The sequence below is a fragment of the Papio anubis genome, chromosome 2, assembly GCF_008728515.1.
Source record: "Papio anubis isolate 15944 chromosome 2, Panubis1.0, whole genome shotgun sequence".
In the NCBI taxonomy this organism is placed as follows: Eukaryota; Metazoa; Chordata; class Mammalia; order Primates; family Cercopithecidae; genus Papio; species Papio anubis.
The window spans coordinates 96,322,793-96,346,116 of record NC_044977.1 but is presented as its reverse complement, the minus strand read 5'-3'; the positions used below and the strand labels follow the sequence as shown (position 1 = coordinate 96,346,116).

General features: G+C 37.2%; 1 protein-coding gene across 1 annotated transcript in view; it reads right to left on the bottom strand.

Annotated features, from left to right (window-relative positions):
• Window positions 1-401: 401 nt before the first annotated feature.
• Window positions 402-23,324, bottom strand: part of LOC116273784 (protein TOPAZ1-like) — a 29,340-nt gene continuing 6,417 nt past the window's right edge. Inside the window, exons 4-8 of the mRNA XM_031663424.1 lie at window positions 22,637-22,802; window positions 11,598-11,762; window positions 9,497-9,700; window positions 4,055-4,238; window positions 402-714 (exon numbers count right to left, since the gene is read on the bottom strand). Of these exons, the coding sequence (XP_031519284.1) occupies window positions 495-714; window positions 4,055-4,238; window positions 9,497-9,700; window positions 11,598-11,762; window positions 22,637-22,802 (939 nt within the window). The 3' untranslated portion in view covers window positions 402-494. The remainder of the gene's footprint in view (window positions 715-4,054; window positions 4,239-9,496; window positions 9,701-11,597; window positions 11,763-22,636; window positions 22,803-23,324) is intronic.

The window sequence follows — 23,324 nt, the reverse complement described above, 5'->3', positions numbered from 1 at the left end:
AATTTAAACTTTTTTGGTGTAATTCAGAAAGTATTCTGAATTTTTGTGTTCATTTTTAATATATTATTATTCTTGATTACAGACGTAGTATAGCTTTAGAGACTGGACTGAGTACACACTAAACCTATTTCATAACCCTAAATGTTTTTCTGAAGATTCCAGTTACCTGCTTGTATATTTTCCCTGTTATGTCTCCCTCTTATTAAATGCTGCACAGTATTCAGTTTTGGATTTCAGAATAAATTGGGATTTAATATGCTTAGTTTCTTTTAAAGTCAAAAAGTAATCTGAAAAGTCACTTTTCTGTGTGAATAAACTTACTGAAAATTACGTATCAATAAAAATTTTCAGGGCTTTAAAACTATTAACTTGCTGTAAGCCAACAAAGTCAAAGAGCTGAATATGGTGAAAACTGTCTATTTTTATTGCCTTTATTTTCAACAATGATTACTTGAACTAAAAAAAAAAAAAAAAAAAAGAGCAGACTTTATTAACTAATGGTTACTGAAAAGCCAAACCTTTCCAGCCCACTTCATATTCTCTTTTAACCATTTCAGGGCAGAACAATGTTCCAAACTATAAACCTGTTCCTTATTAACATTGACAGTCATGTGTTTAACAAAAAGCTTTGGATCTGATATACGAGCAGCCATAATTAACCTTTCTACTGCAGCTTGATAATCATCATTGCTCCGAGACTGGTTGTCTTCACACCTATAAAATGAACACCTCATAAAGTCAGAAACTCTTAAAAAAGATAAGCTATATAGTTTCTTCAAAAGATAGTAATTTACATTTACTGGTACTAAGCTATGATCGTCTTTTCACCATATTCTTCTAAAAGTGGCTTTCAAACTTTTTTGATCATGACCCACAGTAAGAAAGGCATTTTGGTCAGGTGTAGTGGTATAAGCTCAGCGATTTGGAGGCTCAGGTTGGGGGGATCGCTTGAGGCCAGGAGCTCAAGATTAGCCTGAGCAACACAGTGAGACCTTCGTCTCTACAAAAATTTTAAAACTAGCTGGGTATGATGACGTGCACCTGTAGTCTCAGTTGCTCAGGAGGCTGAGGTGGGAGGATGGCTTGAGCCCAGGAAGTTGAGGTTGCAGTGAGCTATGATTGCACTACTGCACTCTAGCCTGAGTGATAGGGCAAGACTCTGTCCAAAAAAAAGACATATTATGGCCCAGTATATACCTTCATACATAAAAAGTAAATTTCACAAAACAAGACTTACCCTGATGACAAAAACCCTGATTTTAAAAATAATGCTGGTAAACACCCTAAATTGATTTCACCACACAAATAGTCTGCAACCCAGTTTGAAAAATACTGATCTAGAACACAGCTAATTACCTGTATCTTTTCTTGAGAATGCATAAAATACTAAATGTAATCCAGTTTAGAATTAATGTTCACATGTTAGTTTTACTTTGATATTGACTATTTTTAGTTATAAGGAAATACTTAATATGTAGCTAATGTCTGGTAGCAAATTGTATAGCTATAGGGGCTTTATTATATTTCTGGTTATTTTCTTCAATCCTGATTTAGGGTGCTTCCTTAAGTGCTAGAATTAATTTTTCTAATAATTTTTCTACCAGCTCCATCTGCAACCAATTGTCACTGCATTGACTTGCATAAAATTCCCACCTTATGTCAGTTTTTCCTCTGGGGTAGGAAATGGGAACTATTTAAAATAGAGATGTGGCTGTTACATAAAGCATCACCTTTTTCTTTGTGTTCACTGCTTCCTACTCTTGGTATCTACGGGGCCCAGCGCAAGTTCTGAGTAGGAGCCTATCTGCATTAACATCACGGTGTGGTCCAGAGTGACAAGAGTGAGGAATTGCACTTGAAACAGGAACTAGTGGTCACAGAGAGGAAAGACTGGTCAGGTGCCTTCTAGTACATTCTAGCTTAGAAAGAGGTGCCCGGGAATCTGGTAGGTGGTGCACATGCCAACCATGTGCAGTTTAAAAAAGTCTAAAGATGAATACAATTCTCTCTCATAGAGAGAGGTAAATGTAACAAGGCAGGGCTTAGCATGATAATGACAATAGAGAAAATATATTGGCTTGGACAAAATCAAAGATTTAGGTATGCCACTAGTTATGCACTATGGTTACAAATACCTTCCAAATTCAAGAAATAAATAAAGAAGTTGCATGTGTGTGGGGAATAGAAAGCTATGAGAAAACCATGACTTCATTAGGATCATGGGGAGCCTAGATGCCTTATCCACCATACTGCACAGTGGTAAATAAGGAAGCACTCTGGAAAAAAAAAAAAAAAAAGAACTATAAGAAAAAAGGTGACTTTTAGTGGGTTTTTTTGAAAGTGGAACTAAAATAATTTACTTCCTAATTCTCCTCCCCTTAAGTGTCGGCTGGACCAAAAGACTCACCTACAACAAAGGAGAGAAGTGACAGTATGTAACTTTGGATACTAGGTTGTTGGATGACAACTCTCCATGGATCTCTTGAGTTTGTGAAGTTTTGCAAGAGTCACTGCCTACCCTTTGTTCTAAATTACCAGGATTATATAGTGAACAACCTTGAAAGATAAAGATAAGTTTTCCTCCTGGAGCAAAGGGCAGGTTTGCTCATAGTCTTAGATGATGGAGATAGTACCTCCCTGCAAAGCAAAGGGCAGGTATGCTTATTACTCATAAAAGATTTGGGTTTCCTAAGCTGGGCACTCCTCTCCTGTTACAGAACTCATGGCATATGTAGGTATCCATGTGGGCCCATCTATGGGACTTAGGAGCAAGAGGAAATGATGCAAATATGCAGATAATCATGCTGTTTGCCATACCACAAATAATAAATTCCTCTGTCTCCAACACAGGAGTCTTGTCTCTTATGCTACCATCTATGAAACTGTGGCAGGTTAGCTTATAGCTTGCAAATAGGATAAAATCTCAGACTCTTCACAGTTCTTGCTTGATATAGGTCACAAAAGACCCTGCAGTTTCCTCCTTGCTTTTTCTTTCTTGGATCACTCATTCTGGGAGAAACTAACTGTCAGTCATGTCATGAAGACACTTAACCAACCTATGGAGAGGCCCATGTGGTAAACTGAGGCTTCCACCCAATAGGTATTTGAGTGAGTCATCAAGGAAAAGGATCCTCTAGCTCCAGTAAGCTATCATGTAGGTGACCAAAGTTTTTGACAACATCCTGACTCCAACTATGTGGAGAAACTCTGAGTCACACGAAAATCCCTGAGCCAGGACAATCCAGCTAAACCTCTCTGAAATTTCTGACCCACAGATACTAAGATACTATTTGCTGTTTTAAGCCATTAGGTCCAGGGATAATTTATTCCACAGCAATAGATAACTAATGTAATATTCAACCAGAGGATCTGGTTTGTCACACCTGTAAACTAAAGCAAAATTCTTGTCAAGAAGCTCTAAAACAGGATTCCCAAGAGATCGTTATATTCCAAGTTTCCTGGATAAGGCTGACAAGAAATCATATGGCATACTACCATTTAGGCACACCATCTACTGTATGCCTAAATTCTAGGATTCCAAACAAAATTACATGAAAGGGTGTCACTCTGGGACAGTACCTACTTTATAATATTTATGCATATATAGCATTATAAAATATAGAAACTAGGCTGATGGCTTTATTTTCAATGGTATTCCTGGCTGAACCTAATAAATGATCACGTATTTCCCTTTTAGACCCTAGTCCTTTGATCTTTTGAGTTGACTAGAGATTTTTATAGGTACTGATCTCTAAACACAAGAAAGGTTGGTACCTAAAGAGGATCCATGTCTTTGAATATTTAACTGTATCTTTGAAGTTGCTAAAGTGTTTACTGAATGCTACTAACTTGTTTGGTTTTAAGCCTCAAACAGGTCTAATCCTTTCTCAATTTAAATGATACTAGAGTTTGCAATATACACACAAAGTACACATATAAATATATACATAAATATATATGTATATATAAAAACACATAAAACATTTACATCCTAGGGTGGGAGTAGGGAGCCAAGATCTACATTCAGAACGCAGTTAAAGTTATGTCAACCAACCTTTTCAAAACTATCTGCAGTATCTGTGTAGAAGTTCCAGGACTCTGAATACTACTAGCATTAGATACCATGAAGATTTCAATAGCTAAGAGCATTTCAATCTCAGATAAATAAGATGGAATTAGAAGAAGTTTTCGGTATAAATTTCCTTCCAGTGGTGGGTAGCAACCCAAGGAAAGAGCACCTGAAAAATAAAATATAGGTCAAACTTTACTAAAACCCAATAGGTAAAAACCTAGATTTCTGAAATACCTACAGGTGATAATTACTTACACAGAATACATCTTCACATTAGAAGTAGATTAACAAATTACACGATAGCTTATCCTAGTATATTTGACATTATTCTTTGTAAAGTGTTTTTGAAACATTAAATAAAAAGTGAGAAGGGCTGGGCGTGGTGATTCATGCCGGTAATCCCAGCATTCTGGGAGGCTGAGGCGGGTGGATCTCTTGAGGTCAGTAGTTCGAGACCAGCCTGGCCAACATGGTGAAACCACATCCCTACCAAAATACAAAAATTAGTCAGGTGTGGTGGCGGGTGCCTGTAATCCCAGCAACTGGGGAGGCTGAGTCAGGAGAATCACTTGAACCTGGGAGGTAGAGGCTGCAGTGAGCCGAGACTGTGCCCTTGCACTCCAGCCTGGGCGACAGTGTGAGACTCCATCTCAAAAAAAAAAAAAAAAAAAAAGTGAGAAACATTAAAACAAACAAACAAACAAAAAAACTCTGAAAAATGACTTTTGAGCCTTATTACGGCAAACAACATTTATTTCAAGCCATAGTAAACACAAGATAATTTCAGAATAACTATTTTTGAGCACAGTTATTTATAGTACCATTATAGTTTATGCAATATTTACTGTTGCTACTAAATGTCTGGCATTGTGCTAAGCACTAGGCATAAAATACATTTCTATCCTGTAGGTGATCTGTGTGTTGTAGCCACACTCACCATTTCATGTTTTTAAAACTTCACTTTTCAAGAGAAGAGATTTAACTTTTAAATTGTTTAGGTGCTTATTAGCAGTGATATATAGGGAAATACCTTTAAAACTTCTAGAACATCCAAATTATATATAGGCAATTTTATATTATTATATTTTACTGAAACCAATTTAAATCTGTACGTAAATTTTGCTTAAAATGTTTTGTTTTGTTAGAATAAGTTTCTTCAAGAAATCTTTCTAATGTGGGTAATGGCTAATCTTTGAAGACCTGCTATGTGCCAGGTACATGTGCTAATAAACACATGGGTTTTACCTCATTTTAATCTGACAATATGCTACCTTTGAAATTAGGTACTATTATTCCCATGTCATAGACGAGGGGCTTTTGGTAAGCATTCAGGCTCTCTAACCCTCCTTGGGGTGCCCACTTTCTGGTTCCAGATTTTGGATTCCTAATCACTAGATATTCCCACCTCCCTAGATCACTGCCAGGAGCAACAAACTGTTAACTCATTAACTTCACTAGTTTTTGGTAGGTATAATTTACATGCATTCTTATTTAACTTTTCTTGCCAGAATTAAAAAATAGAAAACAACAAATTAACTAGATTAACCAGAAATCTACTAATATGATTTTTTTCACTCAAAATGAAACGTGAGAAGAAAAATACTCACATTTGATTTGGGGGGAGGGGGAAGTAATGGAAAGACACACTAATAACATCTCTCTCCTGACTTCTCAGTTCTGAGAGAAAAGCAGTATTTTTAGGACAAGGGAGAACAAATCAGGAACATGAGGAAGGCAACTCTGTTGTCCCTAGACAATCTCCTCCTGATTAGTCTAGCATGAAAGCAAGGCCAAGCCATCAAGAAAGTAACAGACAACTTTGTCCAACAGGATGGACAAAATATTTGTAATTCATATATTTGACAAGGGATTTGTATCCAGAGTGTATATAAATGCAAATGTACATGTGTATGTATGTATGAATACACTCTTACAATAAAAAAAAGGGCAAAGGATTTAATAGACATTCTCAAAAGAAAATATATGAATGACCAATAACTGTATGAAAAGGTCCTCAACATCATTAGTTATTAGAGATATGAAAACAAAAACTGTAATGACATATTACTTAACACCCACTAGCAGGAAAGCTAAAATAAAAAACACAGTAACAAGTGTTGGTGAAGATATAAAGAAATGTTTAGGAAATCCCATACATGGCCGGTGGGAATATAAATATAAAATGGTGCAGCTTCTTCAGGAAACAGTTTGGCAGTTTGGCAAAAAGCTAAATATAGATTTACTGTATGAGTCAGTAATTCTCCCAAGATAAATGAATGCATATATACACATAAAAACTTATATGAATATTCAAAGTAGCACTATTCACAATAGCCAAAAAGTGAAAACGACTCAAATGTCCATCAACCAATAAATAAACAAATTCCATTCTATAGAATATTGTTTAGCAATAAAAAGGAATAAAGTATTGATACATGCTACAACATTAAAATCTAAAAACACTAGGCTAAGAAGCCAGTCATGGCTGGGCACGGTGGCTCACACATGTAATCCCAGCACTTTGGGAGGCTGATGTGGATCACCTGAGGTTGGGAGTTCAAGACCAACCTGGCTAACATGGTGAAACCCCATCTCTACTAAAAATACAAAATTAGCTGGGCATGGTGGCACACCTCTGTAATCCCAGCTACTCAGGAGGCTGAGGCAGGAGAATCACTTGAACCTGGGAGGCAGAGGTTGCAGTGAGCCGAGATTGCGCTGCTGCACTCCAGCCTAGGTGAGAGTGAGACTCCGTCTTCAAAAAAAAAAAAAAAAAAGTCAGTCACTAAAACTCATGTATTGAATGATTCCATTTATGTGATCTGTCTAGAACGGACAAATTCATGGAGACAGAGAAGAGACAACCAGGGAATGGACAATAAATGTTAATGTGTACAATATTTCTTTTTCTGAAGGTGTTAAAGATGTTCTAAACTTAAACGGTGGTGATGACTGCATGACTCTGTGACTATACCAAAAATGAATGTATTATATACTTTAAGTGAATTAATTTCATGATATGTGAAATTATCTCCATAAAGTCATAAAAATATTAAAACAAAAAAGTTTTAACAAAGTCAAAACAAAGGCACTGGCACTAAGTCTTAACAGTGCCTTGAAGAAAGTCAGCCTTAAGTCCCAAATAAAGTACTACTAGACACAGTTATACACCACTGAAAAGCTCTTCTTGCAATGTTAAGCTATGTCTGAAGATAAATCCAAAAGGAGTTCCAATATAATTTAATGTCAACGTTGTTAGAAAATGAGATGTTTTGAAGACTGATCGGTGGCTATAAATTACTCATTTGGCTGTAAATGGCTCATTTTTATTCATGGTTTTATAATTCAGTTACATTCTTTAAAAAACAAAAAGACTCTTTACCCCCTAATCTCACCTGCGTAAGTCTCAGAAGTTACACTGCATATGAAATAAGGAATACGTGTGATTAGATAAAAGGAAAAGTTCCAGTAACAAAGATACTGTATTGTACACAGGCATTAATTGCTTTAACACACTGCTAGGCTGGGCGCGGTGGCTCACGCCTGTAATCCTAGCACTTTAGGGAGCTGAAGTAGGTGGATCACGAGGTCAGGAGATTGAGATCATCCTGGTGAACACAGTTAAACCCCTTCTCTACTAAAAATACAAAAAATTAGCCAGGTATGGTGGCAGGTGCCTGTAGTCTCAGCTACTTGGGAGGCTGAGGTGGGAGAATGGCGTGAACCCAGGCGGCCAAGCTTGCAGTGAGCCGAGATCGGGCCACTGCACTCCAGCCTGGGCGACAAAGCAATACTCTGTCTCACAAAAAAAACCAAACAAACAAAACAAAAAACAAATAAAACCGCACTGCTGAAAAAAGTCATTAGAAGTAATTCTTACTAGGGCTGAATAGATTTGCGGGAATGAGGCGTGACTGCTAATGGATATGAGGTTTCTTTCTGGTGTGAATAAAATATTCTAAAGTTGATTATGGTGATGGTTACCCAATTCTCAGATACGGCAAAACCATTGACTTGTATACTTTAAATGGGTGAATTGTATGGCATTTGAATTACACTTCTGTAAAATTGTTAAAATTTTTTAAAGTGATAAAGTTTAGATGCTTTAATATAAAATTTTATTTCCAACTAAAAAATAGAAATATTTATAAAAATCTCATTTAAATGTCTGAGCTTATACTTGTTCCTGTGGCATATAAACACCTTCTGATGGCATCTCCCCCAAGTTGCAGTTACATGAAAAATAAATTATTCCCATTAACTTCAATTCTAGAAACTAAAATCACATACACACACCTATATGTGCATGTGTATGGTTTCTAGAAGTCTGAAGGTAAATAGTATAAAGAGTTGAAACATAACTACACAATTGAAATTAGGTGTTATGAACAAACAATTCTATCTTTCCTCTAAATTTCTGATCATCCTTTTTAAGAAAACACAGCTTTCAAAACTTTTTTTGATTATAACCTACAAGAAACACATTTTATATAATGACCCAGTATACATACGTGCATACATGCAACTGAAATGAAAATTTTATCAAATAATTAACCTCACTACCTGTAATGTACCCTAATATTTTCTTTCCCATTTTGTTGGGGAAAAAAGTTACCACCTGCTACACTGATCACAGCTGGTCACCTGAAAAACACTTCCAGCTCAGGTAGTAGTGGCTAGGATATTTGACACATCTGGTACAGGGTGACACAGAATAGGCACTCAAATATTTGTTATATACATGACAGTGGTAGAAATGGTAGCTGAAGACAAATTACTGCATGAAGGCAGAAAAAACAATTCTTTTCTAGATCTAGAACCTACATGGAATTATTTTCTAATTAAAATACCTGCGAGGTGGCTTGGACTAGAGAAAGCACTAGTTTTCCAGGCTTATTTGTTAGAGAACAACAGCTGTAAGTAGATTAACAAAGTTCTATTACTAAAAGCCATGTGAAAAACACATACCATGTTGCATTGTTATGACAGCCTTTGTGTTTCTGATGTGACCTGCTATTGAATATTCTTAGTTATAACAATTAGGGATACAGCAGAGATAAATAAAAACATAGATATTCTTTAAACTTCATTCTACCCAACTGTTTTATGCCTGTATTATTTATAAGATATGCCAAACTGGTTCTATCTTGTTATTTGTTCCCTTTGCTCGCCCTCTAGCGGACAAGCTACTGTGCAAGAAATAAAGATTGGAAATTGGAAAGACTGGAAATAAGGAAAGCAATTGCAAACAGAAGAGAAACAATAGGTTTCAAAAGAGAGCACAGATCTGTTGAGACCACTACATATGAATATGTATTACTGCTCTTTTAATACATATAAACATCTAATCTTACATATTATAAATTCTGGGTTAGAGAATAAAATTATAAACCAATATATTAAAACATTTTAAATGTAACTTACTTTTGTAGTGGGCTCTGGCTTTGAGCCATAAACGACTCCTTCCTAAAGAAGTAATTAATCTTCTAAGAAAGGAAAAATCAATAGGGATGCTCTTTGAAATCATGAATTCCGCCACAGAGGATGACATACCAAGACTATTGCTTTCTATACAGGAACCTAGAAGCTTATTAAAAAGAAGGCTATATTGTGAGACTTCCACAGTTTCTGGAATAAAAAAAAAATGACATAATAAAATTGATTTATCTTAGTGTCTCAAACCTCCATCTCATATTCCTTTTTATTTCTCCTGCCCTTGACCCTTTCTTACCCATTATAGGAGTCACAGTCACTAAAATGCAATCATGTTATATATTCTCTTTATTTTTCTTCTCCTTTTTTGAGACAGGTCTCACTCTGTCGGCCAGGCTGGAGTGCAGTGGCACGATCTTGACTCACTGCAACCTTCACCTCCTGGGCTCAAGTCATCCTCCCGCCTCAGCCTCCTGAGTAGCTTGGACTACACGTCCACCAGGCCTGGCTACTTTTTATATTTTTTGCAGAGACAGGGTTTCACCATGTTGCCCAGACTAGTTTCAAATTCCTGGGCTCATCTACAGTCATACCACCCTGAGTGCGCCCATATCGTCTGATCTCAAATTCCTGGGCTCAAGTGAACTGCCTGCCTCGGCCTCCCAAAGTGCTGGGATTACAGGCATGGGCCACGGTGCCCAGCCTATCTTACATATTCTCTAAGTAAGAAACAAAAAAGCATTTGACAAAAGAAAAACCATTAACTTCCTTTGCAATAGAGAAGATAAAAAGAAGCTTGACAAAAATTTCAGATGATGCCTTAAGACCTCTGTATTTGATCCCCACGTGTGACTGTGTATCTGCAGTGTCTTGAATGATTTCTCAATTCTGTTCGTATTATATCTACAGTTCAGACCTTAGCCTTATATATCCCTTGACTAAAAATAAATCATCCCCTAATAAATATTTACTGCCAAATTTAAAACAATCCTTTAATGGGTTTTCTATTCCTTTAGTCATTCTTAGAAGAAAAAGAAGTCATCTTAGAGACTTCTCTTTTATTCCTTACATTCAGTCAGTTGGGTCTATGAGCTAGACTGTAGTTCTTTACTGCTTTAGAATCTTTTAGTTATCCAGGCCTTATCAGCAAATTAATCTCTCTACTTTTAGTCTTTTCCTAAACACTACTGCCAGAAGAACTTTCCTGAAACACCAACTTAATTATATTACTCCCTAGACCCAAAATTCTAGTGACCCCTTTTTATACACAGAGAATAAAACTCCTTTAGTCTGACATTTAGGGTCTTCCAAAATCTCGCACAACTATCTGTCTAATCTCCCTATTACTACTTTATTTCATTACCAACTAATTGTATATTAAAAGATTGCTAGATAGCAGTCATTGGGCCAGGAACACCAAGGTAAAGAAAATAGTACCATCTTGATTGAGCTCACTTTATATAAGGAGAAACAGATAAGAACACTAATTACAATACAGGAGCACAGTGGAATTAAGTGGGAAAATGAAAATTTATAGATAGTACGATGAAAGTACTGAGGGGAGGCCCTCAAGTTAACGTTTTCAACATCTTCTGAACCTATCACATAGCTCATTCTTGACCCAAAGCTTTTGCTCATGGACACCCAACATTCAAGAGTACTAACTACCATTGCCCACATTGGTGTTTCTTTGAACTTGGCATCTGTTTCATTTCCTCCATTTCTTTCACGTTTACCTGTGTTCCTAGGTAATGTAAACTAAGTTCTGTATTTATTCAGTGATAAGAGAAAAAGCTTGCTCGGGGCATTTAAACATATTGTCTGCTGATGACAGAAGTAGGGAAAAGGGAATGATAAAAATGCTTGTCTTAGGAGCTGCTGACAAACAACCCAAAGATAAGCATCTCAGATTTTTTAAAACCATCAGGAAAGCATATTCAATTTGCAAAGAACACATTTTACAGAAAACTACTTCATTAAAAAATATGCTGGAATATAAAACTCAATCAAAACAGGTGGATAACTGTTTCTTATTAACAGTTAAACACCAGATGGGCAAGACATAATTAAGATAGACTTTTAAAAAACATACCTTGGGAATTTTGAAAACCTGGTAGATTCTGCAAAACTTCAAATGTCTGTCTATAAAGGCTCTTGGCTAAGGTTTCATGTGCAATTGTACAGAGCAAATTATGTCGATTAAGCACATCCAGTCTATCACAAGGCCACAGAGGCGTATCGATTATCCATTCTGACTCTTCCAAAAAGAAAAAAATATGAATAGTTTATACCATGAAAATGACACTTAACAGTATAATCACAACTAGTATTTCAAAATATCTTTTGGAGAAATAGGCAAAACTTAAAGAAGATAACCATGGCTCAAATTTATTAGAAATAACGTATATAGTGATGATCATCATCTGAAGAAGATGCAAGCGAATGGCCACTTTGTTAAACTTATTTTTAATTAATTCTTCATCTAAGTGTACTAGTCAATTACTAATTTTAAAGGTAATGTTTATTTTTTATACAAAAAAGTTCAGATTATCACAAATATTTGCTTTAACATAAAATATTATTCGTGTGGACAAATTTAACAATTTCACAATAAATAATTTAGTTTTTGGTATTACTGGGGAATAGTTTTTCTTTTCTTTTTTTTTTTTTTTGAGATGGAGTCTCATTCTGTTGCCCAGGCTGGAGTGCAGTGGCGCAATCTTGGCTCACCGCAACCTCCGCCTCCCAGGTTCAAGCGATTCTCCTGCCTCAGCCTCCTGAGTAGCTGGGACTACAGGTGTGTGCCACCACATCCGGCTAATTTTTGTATGTTTAGTAGAGTCGGGGTTTCACTGTGTTAGCCAGGATGGTCTCAATCTCCTGACCTCGTGATCTGCCTGCCTTGGCCTCCCAAAATGCTGGGATTACAGGTGTGAGCCACCTCGCTCGGCCAGTGAATAGCTTTTCTTCACAATTTCTATTTTAAAAACAATTTATATTATGAAATCATTGTTGTATACAGAAGAATATCTAATATACGTTATAAAAGCATAACAATAAAATTAACTCCCATGTACCCATCACACCCATCCTAGGACCCTCAAACCAACAGATCTCAGACCCTCTTTAAAAAAAGAGAATATGACCTATAATGCTGAAGTTCCTTAACTTCTGCCCTGATTTTCACATTGAGAAAAACAATGGGAGACTGTAGTACAGAACACTGAGGTACTAAGATGTTAGAAATGTCAATATTTTATCATTTACCTAATTTACTCAATCATTATACACATAGTGAAACATTACTCTATATAACATTCAAATCACATTTTGGTGCTCTTTTTCAACTGGACTAAATGTAGAAGTAATCTTTTTCTTTTGTGGCTTTCCCAGCACAGCGAATGTAAAAGGTATTGAAGAAAAAGTTGATAATTCAAATACATCATGACAAAAGAAAGCTTTCAGTAGTATAAAGCTTTAAAAAGGAGCTTTTCAATTACTAGAGTCCACTTGATTGATTGACCTAACAGAGTTATACTATGTGTTAGGAATGTTCTAAGTGTTTTAAGAATATTAACTTACTTAGACACTTTCATCAATTTGCTCCTACATTTGCTGAAATTTTAATATAGAGAGAAATGTAAATGAACTTAATATCTTCAAAGACTGTATGATCATCTGTTAAACACAATTCCCATTAAAAGTAAAACTGTTAGTTCACCATTCCTTATAAATTGAATTATACTTTGAATAAGTTCAATTATTTTTTTATGTTAGATATATCCCATGTACAAAAAGTAGACTATGTAAGTCTTTTCTCATAAAAATTGCATCCATTTTTCTTTATTTAATACTTAGTCTTTATATTTAAGGGAGGGTAATGGTCACATTTTTTGGAAAGTATATATGGTATTTTAGATTCATTTAAAAATTTTATCAAACTGTTTAGGTATACAAAAAAATCTGACCCGGCATGCTCTCTCCCCACATCATCTCCCTGTCTAGGTTTTTGGGTTTTTCTGTATTTTCTCTTTTTTTTTTTTTTTAACCTGTTCAGTGCTGCCAATCAACCGATGGTCTGTGAGGGGCAGCACAGGATCAGGCAGCAGGGTTCTTCCCCCCTTGCCTTGGTTCCTTTGCAGGACTGAGCCACCTGGCTGTGGGGGAAGGCATCAAGCTGTATCCCAACACGTGTAGGGTGATGGTCCCTGCTGGCACATCCAGGTTGTTGGCCAAGCTGTACTGAGGAGAACAGACCTGGGCATGGAGGGGAACCGCTCCCCAAAGGTTTCCAGTTGCCTCTCCTCTTTCCACTTTTGTCAGCCAATCAGTTTGTGGTTTCTGTGCCACAAAGGCTTCAGGAAGTATTAACAAAAGAAAGAAAGAAAAAATATATATATATATATCTGCCCACCTCGGCCTCCTTAAGTGTTGGGATTGCAGGTGTGAGCCACCATGCCCACCCCTCAGTAGGTTTTAAGGAGCCCCCAGCCCTTCTTCTCCCCTTCTGGGCCTGACCAGCTATACTGCTTCATCACCCCTGGCCACAGGCCCCGCCAAGTACCACACAGGGATTCCCATCCAGGGGCCCTGCACCATGAAATAATGTGAAATACTGACTGTGGACCAAATACAATAAAACTTCTGTTTTTAAGAAGAAAAAAAAATCTGAGTAAGCTGATTATTCTATGTATCAAAGTTGACTGAAACCGGTAACTGAGAAGTCACTTGGAAATTAATAGCTTTAAATTTAATCCAGCTAGTTCACAATTCTACCAACATAAATACTTTTATGAATATTTTATGAGAACTCTTATGAGAATTAAATTCGCAAGAATAAGAAACAGTTTACTAGTGGACTTAATACTACTTTGACAACAGTAAAAGTTGTTATAGCATTCATCTTCATGTTTTTCTCTATTTCACATTTGGGAAATATTTTCTACTTGTCTAAAATCTCAGAATCAAAGGGAGAGCATATTTTCCATAATAGCCTGTTTTTATCCACTTACCTTCCGACATATGCACGTTTAGTCATTATTCATGCAAGACTTTGAATACACACACTGGGAACATAAAACTATTAAATGAATTTCCAGGCTAGTCAGTGAGAATATCGAACAAATAATTATCCTTTACAACAGTGAATACTAAAATGGGGGAATATCTAAAGATACGTATTTTTCCCTTAAGGTATACATTTATTTTCATTTTTTTTTTGTGACCGAGTCTTGCTCTCCTGCCCAGGATGGAGTGCAGTGGCACAATCCCGGCTCACTGCAACCTCCGCCTCCCGGGTTTAAGTGATTCTTGTGCCTCAGGCTCCCAAGTAGCTGGGATTACCAGCGCCCACCACAACGCTAGGCTAATTTTTGTATTTTTCGTAGCAACAGGGTTTCACCACGTTGGCCAGGGTGGTCTCGAACTCCTGACCTCAAGTGATCTGCCTGCCTTAGCCTCCCAAAGTGCTGGGATTACAGGCATGAGCAACCGCGCCTGGCCAGGGTATACATTTAATATAATCCCAATCAAATTTCCTACAGAACTGTATTAAAACCCGATTCAGTAATTCTGAAATTCACTCAAAGAATAAACAAGAATAGCAAAGAATAATTTAGAAGAGGAGTGAGAGTGGATAGACAAATGGAGACAAGTGGAGACAGGATAGACAAATATCACATATTCTAAGATTTTATTAAATTTTAAAAGAGCATCGTGCTAGCATAGAAACAGAGATGCTTGGCAGAAAGGTGCAGAAACAGACCCAACAGATTCAAGATTCTAATATATGATAAAAATGGCATTTCAAGTAAATGAGTAAAGGAAGAAATGGGAAAACATTTGTGGGAAATAAATAAAATTAACTTCCCATCTCATACCAAAATTTAAGACTAACAACAAATGAAAAAACTGGAAGAACATATGGATGAATAACGTCGAGATGACTAAGGACAGCCTAAAAGCATGATACAAAAAAATTATTAAATATTTAAAAAGCAGCACTTTATATTAAGTAGAAAAAATGTCAGTAGGCAAAAGAAAACAAAAAATGCAAAAAAATCATAAAGTTAAAGAAAAATGAAAAGCTAGGAAAAATATTTGTAAATACCCAACAGATCAAGGACTAGTATCTTTAATATGTAAAACTACTGCAATGTAAAAGGGACATTATTATACAGTATGATATTTCCTAAGTGTGATATACACATCACTGATGGTACCTGAAAATTTTAGGTGTTACATTAGAATTTTAATTTAGTTGTATATTTAAAAAATTATAAAGATCACATTAAATATGAAAATCACAGCAAATCTGTGATTTCACAAATATTTGGATGAGGCCAAGTTGCTTGACTTTTAAAAAATGTTTATTTTATTTATTTTTTGGAGACAGGTTCTCACTCTGTTGCCCAGGCTGGAGTGCAGTGGCATGATCACTGCTCAATGCAGACTCGACCTCTGGGGCTCAAGCAATGCTCCCACCTCAGCCTCCTGAGTAGCTGAGACTACAGGCGTGTGCTACCATGCCTGGCTAATTTTTTTTTTTTTTTAATTTCATAGAGACAGGGTCTCTCTACGTTGCCCAGGCTGGTCTTAAACTCCTGAGCTCAAGTGATCCAACCACCTTGGCCTCCCAAAGTGCTGGGATTACAGGTGTGAGTCACTGTGCCTGGCCTTAAATGTTTATTTTTAAAATATAAATGTTTACTATAAAAAACCCAAGCAAAACAGAAAAGTACAAAGAAGTATTTTAGAAATAATTAAAAATCCCATGACTGCAAATAACCAGGGTTCACATTTGGTGAAAATTATTTGAGAAAGAGGTGTTAATGACCTAAGTAGTAGGTCTTGATGAGTAGATGTAAGTGGAATTGTGGTGTTCAATCAAAGACTGAAGACGGCCTGGTCTTACACAGCTTTGTGCTGGGGAGATCCATCCACTGATTGAAAATGAAGATGCTGGACATGGTGGCTCAAGCCTGTAATCCCAGCACTTTGGGAAGCCAAGGGGGGCGGATCACCTGAGGTCAGCAGTTTGAGACCAGCCTGACCAAATGGAGAACCCTGTCTCTACTAAAAAAAAAAAAAAAAAATTAGCCGGACATGGTGGCACACACCTGTAATCCCAGCTACTTGGGAGGCTGAGGCAGGAGAATTGCTTGAACCTGGCAGAGGCTGCAGTGAGCTGAGATCACGCCATTGCTCTCCAGCCTGGGCGACAGAGCAAGACTCCATCTCAGAAAAAAAAAGAAAATGAAGACAACACGTTTTTTCTTAAGTGATTTTTCTTAAATATTAACATTGTTTATATGCTTATATTAGTACTGTAGTCACTGGCACTGGTCCACATGTGTGAGCTAAACTTTATGCTAAATTTCATAGTATAAACACACACACACACACACAAACCACACACACTCTTTCAAAACCTCCAACCATTTCCTCCTTGGAAGGTATGAAGATACATAAATGAAGAAAATCCATCCATCCACCCACCCACTCACCTGAACTAATATTTACTAAATATTTACTCTGTGCCAGATACCACCACAGGTAAAATACTCTAAATGTAATTAACTTTCAAAAACATAAAATGGTAGTGTTTATAGCAGTGGTTAACAAACGGGGGGAGAGACTTGAGGGAGTATGGTTTAGGAACACAGGTAAGGTATGAGAAAACGTCACTATGTGAGAGTGCTGTAGGGCAGTGGTCCTCAAAGTGAGGTCCCCAGATCGGCAGCATCAATAACATCTAAAGACCTGACAGACATGCAAATTTTTAGGACCCACCCCAGACTTAATGAATCAGAAAATCTGTGGGTGGGCCCAGCAATATGTGTTTTAACAAGCCCTCTAGAGAATTCTGATGATCAAGCTTGAGAACCCCTGTCTTAGATTTGCCAAACAAGCTCAGTACTACCATTTTGCTCAGGAGCTTGACTATCTTAGGTTTGGATCTGTTTGTGTAGTTTGTGCTTCTGATCTAGTTGCAATTTTATGAAGTCTATTTAGAGGAAAAACTAGGAAAACAATAGTACTGGTGTAGCAGTTAAAAACATGGACTTTGCAGTCAGACAGACCTGGATTGGAATTCCTGCTTTACACTTATTTGTTGTGTGATCGTCTCTGAACCTCACCGTCCTCATCTTGGGATACCATTACCTATGTTATGGGGTTAGTATTGATTAGATGAGATGACACAAGTAATACACTTAGCACAATGCTTGGTAGATAGTGAATACTCACATTATTATGAAACCAATAATGAAGAGAAATGCTAAATTCAGAAAATAGACCAAGAACATAAAGAGGCAATTCACAAAAAAATAAGCTCCAGATGGGGAAAAAATTTCTTTAATAATTAAATGCAAAGTAAAGCTGTGAATATAACTTTTGCTCTATCAAACTAGCAGAGAGATAAGAAAAATAATACTAATTGTAGGCAAGGGTATTTCATAAGCTGCATCTTCATATACTATTAAGAAGGCTGTAATTACTACAGTCTAACTGAAGGTGTAGAGGACTTTTATAGTCTACTCACAGAGAAAAGACCTGGAATGGAATGTACTGAATAGCTAGATTAAGGTTTGTATAACCTGGAATGTACCAGTCTGCCTGTCTGATAACCAAAAAACATAGTATCAGGCACTAACATCTGGAACTGTTAAGTAACATCTGCACCTGTAATCCCTAAAAGGACATGTCTGTATAGAAGCTATATCTAAATGAAATAGCTCTCTAGGATTTTCCAATAAAGGGCCGGGTGGGGGCCGAGGGGGGAGCTTTTTTTTTTTGAGACAGAGTCTCGCTTTGTCGCCCTAGGCTGGAGTGCAGTGGTGTGATCTTGGCTCACTGCAAGCTCCGCCTCTTGGGTTCACACCATCCTCCTGCCTCAGCCTCCTGAGTGGCTGGGACTACAGGTGCCTGCCACAACGCCCGGCTAATTTTTTTTCACATTTTTAGTAGAGGTGGGGTTTCACTGTGTTAGGCAGAATGGTCTTGATCTCCTGACCTCGTGATCTGCCCACCTCGGCCTCCCAAAGTGCTGGGATTACAGGTGTGAACCACTGCGCCCGGCCCTGGGGAGCTTTCTAATAAACCTGAAATAACATCTGCAAATCTGAATAGTAATAAGGGCAAAATTTGTTGACATTTACCAAGAAGCTTTAAAATCCCTTTACCCTTTAACACAGCAATTCCATCAGAATTTATCCTAAGGAAAAGTAAGATTCAGCGGTGATGTTTAGCAGGAATTATTGTTTATAACTGAAATCTGAAAAACAAGCTACTTCAGTAAAAGTGGATTCACGGATCAAAAGACAGATCTATCCATCTGTCTGTTTATAAGATAGAAAACCATGCAGCCCAGTAAGTGATGCTGTCGAAAAATTTTTCACTGAAAGGCCACTGCCTGAAAGAAAATGCATAAGGCCACTGCCTGAAAAAAAATGCAGAGTATAAAAGTGTCTGTATAACAGCATTAAAGTGGATAATAGCAATTTCTGGGTGACCAAATGATAAGGGATTTTTATTACTAGTTTTGCTTATCCAGGTTTTTATATTTATTCATATGTATTAATTATATTTATTAATATGTATTAATATGTATATAAAGGCAATAAGTTATTTCAAAATTCAAAGACAGTTTCTCAATAAATGGCATAACTTTTTTACAAAATTTGATTATAGAGAGATAAGATACTTATTTTTCAGCCTCTGAACAAAGATTATAAAATGATGGTCTTAAAACCATTTTATATTTTAATACTTTTTTATGTTGGTATTGGGATATGGCATGGTAGGAATCTGTTGCTCATTTGCAGGATAAAAAGCACTAGTATGAGAAAGAGTTTGAAATGTCAAAGTAAAATGCCAAAACAATAGATTTCTTCTCACCATCAAGTCTGCCACCCACCAAACAAAAAAAAAATGTGTGAGATATTCTGCATTTCTCAAACTTGAGTAATGTATGTAACCCCATCTTTTGTAAATTCGGTAGGTAATAAAGGCATATTTTTAAAAAGGAAAAATGTATGTAAAATGTTAATCTGCTACTCTGTCCTCCAAGCACTCAATTTCTCCTCCCAGAGGCAGAGGCAGCCACTATTACTAGTTTCTTGTGCACCCTTCTACAAATATTTTAAGGACATATAAGCAAATATGTATTTATCCATTGTATTATTATTTGTATTCAAATGGTAGCAACTGCTCTGTACCTTCCTTTTTTTTTTTTTTTTTTGCGCTTTGCAATAGATCTTGAAGATCATTCCAAATGAACACTTACAGATCTGCCTCATTCTTCTTTATCATATGGCTATAACACAGTTCAACTGGTATGAATGAGCATTTAAGCTACCTGGAATCCCTTGTTACCATTGTTGGTGTAACAAAATATTCCAGATAATTTAATATGCATACCTTTGTAAACAGGTATAAATGTGTGTGCAGTACAAATTCCTAGAAATGGAATTAGTAAATGAACAAAAATGCGTCTTAAACTTTTGACATTTATTTTGTCAAAAAGCTCCTAAAGACAACCTCTGTGAATGTCGGTTTCTCTATACCCTCCCAAAAACGTATCACCAAACTTCGATCTTTGATAGTCTAATGGGTTCAAAATGGTGTTTGTAATAGTAATGTATTTCTCATATTACAAGTGAGTATTAATCTCACTTATTATTAGTGAGATTGAGCCATTTGTATTCCCTTTCTTGGGAATGGCCTGTTCACTATAGAGCCCTTTTAAGAATTAAAAAATTCTAGAAACAACTGAGCACACTTCTGTGGGCTTTTCTTTTGTAGAAATAAAATTTTACTTAAGAAAATTACGTTAGTTGAAACTGTCACTGCAAAAAAAGAACACTGCTTATAATTGATAGAAGTTTAAAGTTAGTCTAAAAACGGAAACACTGAAATTTAAAACAAAATCTCTGAAAATCACTCCACATCCCTCCCACAAACTCTCCCAGTTTCTAGTTTGAGAAAGACTAGTTTTGCCACAAACTTTTAGACAGGAGGTTCCTTTCATAAGGTGATTCAAGTTCATTTTTATCAACTATTTTCCCCTTCCCATTTCTTGCCACATGGCTTCTTTCCTCACAGAGCTTGTGAGCTCTGGCTTATATTTCACTAATTTCTATTTTTGTATTTTGGTACTCTTCCCACTTAGGAAAACTCACTGACTATGTTTAAGTTGAAGAATACCTTTACAAACAAGCTTTTGAATGAAGCCTACTCACAACCTCTGTATTAAACCCTCAGCACTGAATATATACAAGATATTTTATATACATATATTTCCCATATATGAATCACATGTGTATGTGTGTGTATATATATATGTACTAGTGTTTGTGTGTTAGTATGTTTTAGAGTTCTCCATTTGCTTTATTTATTGATTCCATCTTCCCACCTAAACTCTTGAGATCCTTGAGGTTTCTTCATTCTTATCCCACTTTATCAAATAAAATCTACCTGATGGTCCAAATAGCAAGAGCTATCATTAGCTTCATTAGTATCATAACACTACTGTGATCTTTTTAATTTTTCTCATACTAAACTAACCTTATTTGTTCCTGCTGGCTTAATTTCACTGTAATTTCTGCTTAGAAGAATTGCCTTATCAAGGAAAGTAAGCTCTACTCATCCTGGTTTGAAGTCATGTTTGCCCATACATATGAAGATAGAGTTTATGCATACCGCAATCAGGATTTCCATTTTACGTAGCGGCTGAAGCCTGGGCTCTGAAGCTGGATTGTCTGGGTTTGAATTTGGCCTCCATTCCTTACTTGTTATGTCATTTTGGGCAAGTTGGTTAATATCTCTGACAACATTTTCTTATCAATAAAATGGGGGTTTTAATAGTTCCAAATTCAGGGTTCTATGAAGATTAATTGGGATAATTCAGGGAAAGCATTTAGTATGGAGTCTAGGCCATAGCAAGAACTAGGTTTTGTTTTTTTTGGTTTTGTTTTGTTTTTTTGAGATGGAGTCTCATTCTGTCACCCAGGCTGGAATGCAATGGCGCGATCTCGGCTCACTGCAACCTCTGCCTCCTGGGTTCAAGCGATTCTCCTGCCTCAGCCTCCTGAGTAGTTGGGATTACAGGCTCCCACCACCATGCCTGGCTAATTTTTTTTTTTTTTTTTTTTTTTTGAGACGGAGTCTCGCTCTGTCGCCCAGGCTGGAGTGCAGTGGCCAGATCTCAGCTCACTGCAAGCTCCGCCTCCCGGGTTTACGCCATTCTCCTGCCTCAGCCTCCCGAATAGCTGGGACTACAGGCGCCTGCCACCTCGCTCGGCTAGTTTTTTTGTATTTTTTAGTAGAGACGGGGTTTCACCATGTTAGCCAGGATGGTCTCGATCTCCTGACCTCGTGATCCGCCCATCTCGGACTCCCAAAGTGCTGGGATTACAGACTTGAGCCACCGTGCCCGGCCCGCCCGGCTAATTTTTGTACTTTTAGTAGAGATGGGGTTTCTCCATGTTGGTCAGGCTGGTCTCGAACTCCTGACCTCAGGTGATCCACCCACCTCGGCCTCCCAAAGTGCTGGGATTACAGGTGTGAGCCACCACACCCAGCCCGGCAAGAACTAGTGTTTTTGTTTTTTTGGGTTTTTTTTTGACAGAGTCTCGCTCTGTCTCCAAGGCTGGAGTGCAATGCAGTGGTGTGATCTCGGCTCACTATAACCTTCACCTCCTGGGTTCAAGCAATTCTCCTGCCTCAGCCTCCTGAGTAGCTAGGATTACAGGCGTGCACCACCACGCCCGGCTAATTTTTGTACTTTTAGTAGAGATGGGATTTCGCCATGTTGGCCAGGCTGGTCTTGAACTCCTGACCTGAGGTGATCCACCTGTCTTGGCCTCCCAAAGTGCTGGGATTACAGGCGTGAGCCACCTCGCCTGGCCAAGAACTAGTTTTTAAACAAACAAAGGCTCATGTAATTTATTCTTTAACACTAAGTTAACTTTCACCTTTCAGTTTACATAACAACCTTTCCTACCCACATGTTCACTAGGGTTTAGACCAAACTATTAACCACAGTTCAATATCAACTTAAGGCAATTACATAGACAAAAAGGCATGACGAGTTTAACAAGTTATTTTATGCTTGCATATATCAGGACTTACCCCTCATTACCCAAAGGGCACCATCTAGGCTTCCACTTTTTAGAAAAATTTCTGCTGCAACATTCACAATTTGACATCTTGATGCTAACTTCTCAGGCCCTATAAGTCCTTTTAAACTTGCAAAGTGTATTTTTAATTCATATAGTTTATCTAAGACCTTCCTTCCCTAGAATAAAAATAAAGAACACTAATTGGGTATCAATCATTTACAGACACACAAAGTCATTGATAATTATTCACAAGCCATTTATCCAGTTTGAATCATCATACTAGACTGCTAGCTGTTAAGCTGCTCCAATACTCTTTCCTTAAGTCCCTTCCTGTTCAGCCATACAGATGAAAGGGAAAGAGGAACAAGCAAGGCTCTGCCTCATATTAACCACCCCTTCCCACCAATACCACCAGACCCCCTTTATCAGAAGTCTTCTTTGTATTTGTTTTATACACTGTACTTCTCTTTAAGATTTCATTTGATGAAAGGATTCTATGATTTAACATAGAAAACTACTGATTATATGTTTTTGCTCCTCTTCTGTTGGTCAATCTGGGATCCAGGAGGGACAGACAGTAAAAATGAAAATAATTTGTTATCAAATTTAAACATACTCAGGAGGCTGAGATGGGACGATCACTAGAGCCCAGAAGTTTGAGACCAGCCTGGGGAGTGTGGTGAAACCCCTGCCCTACC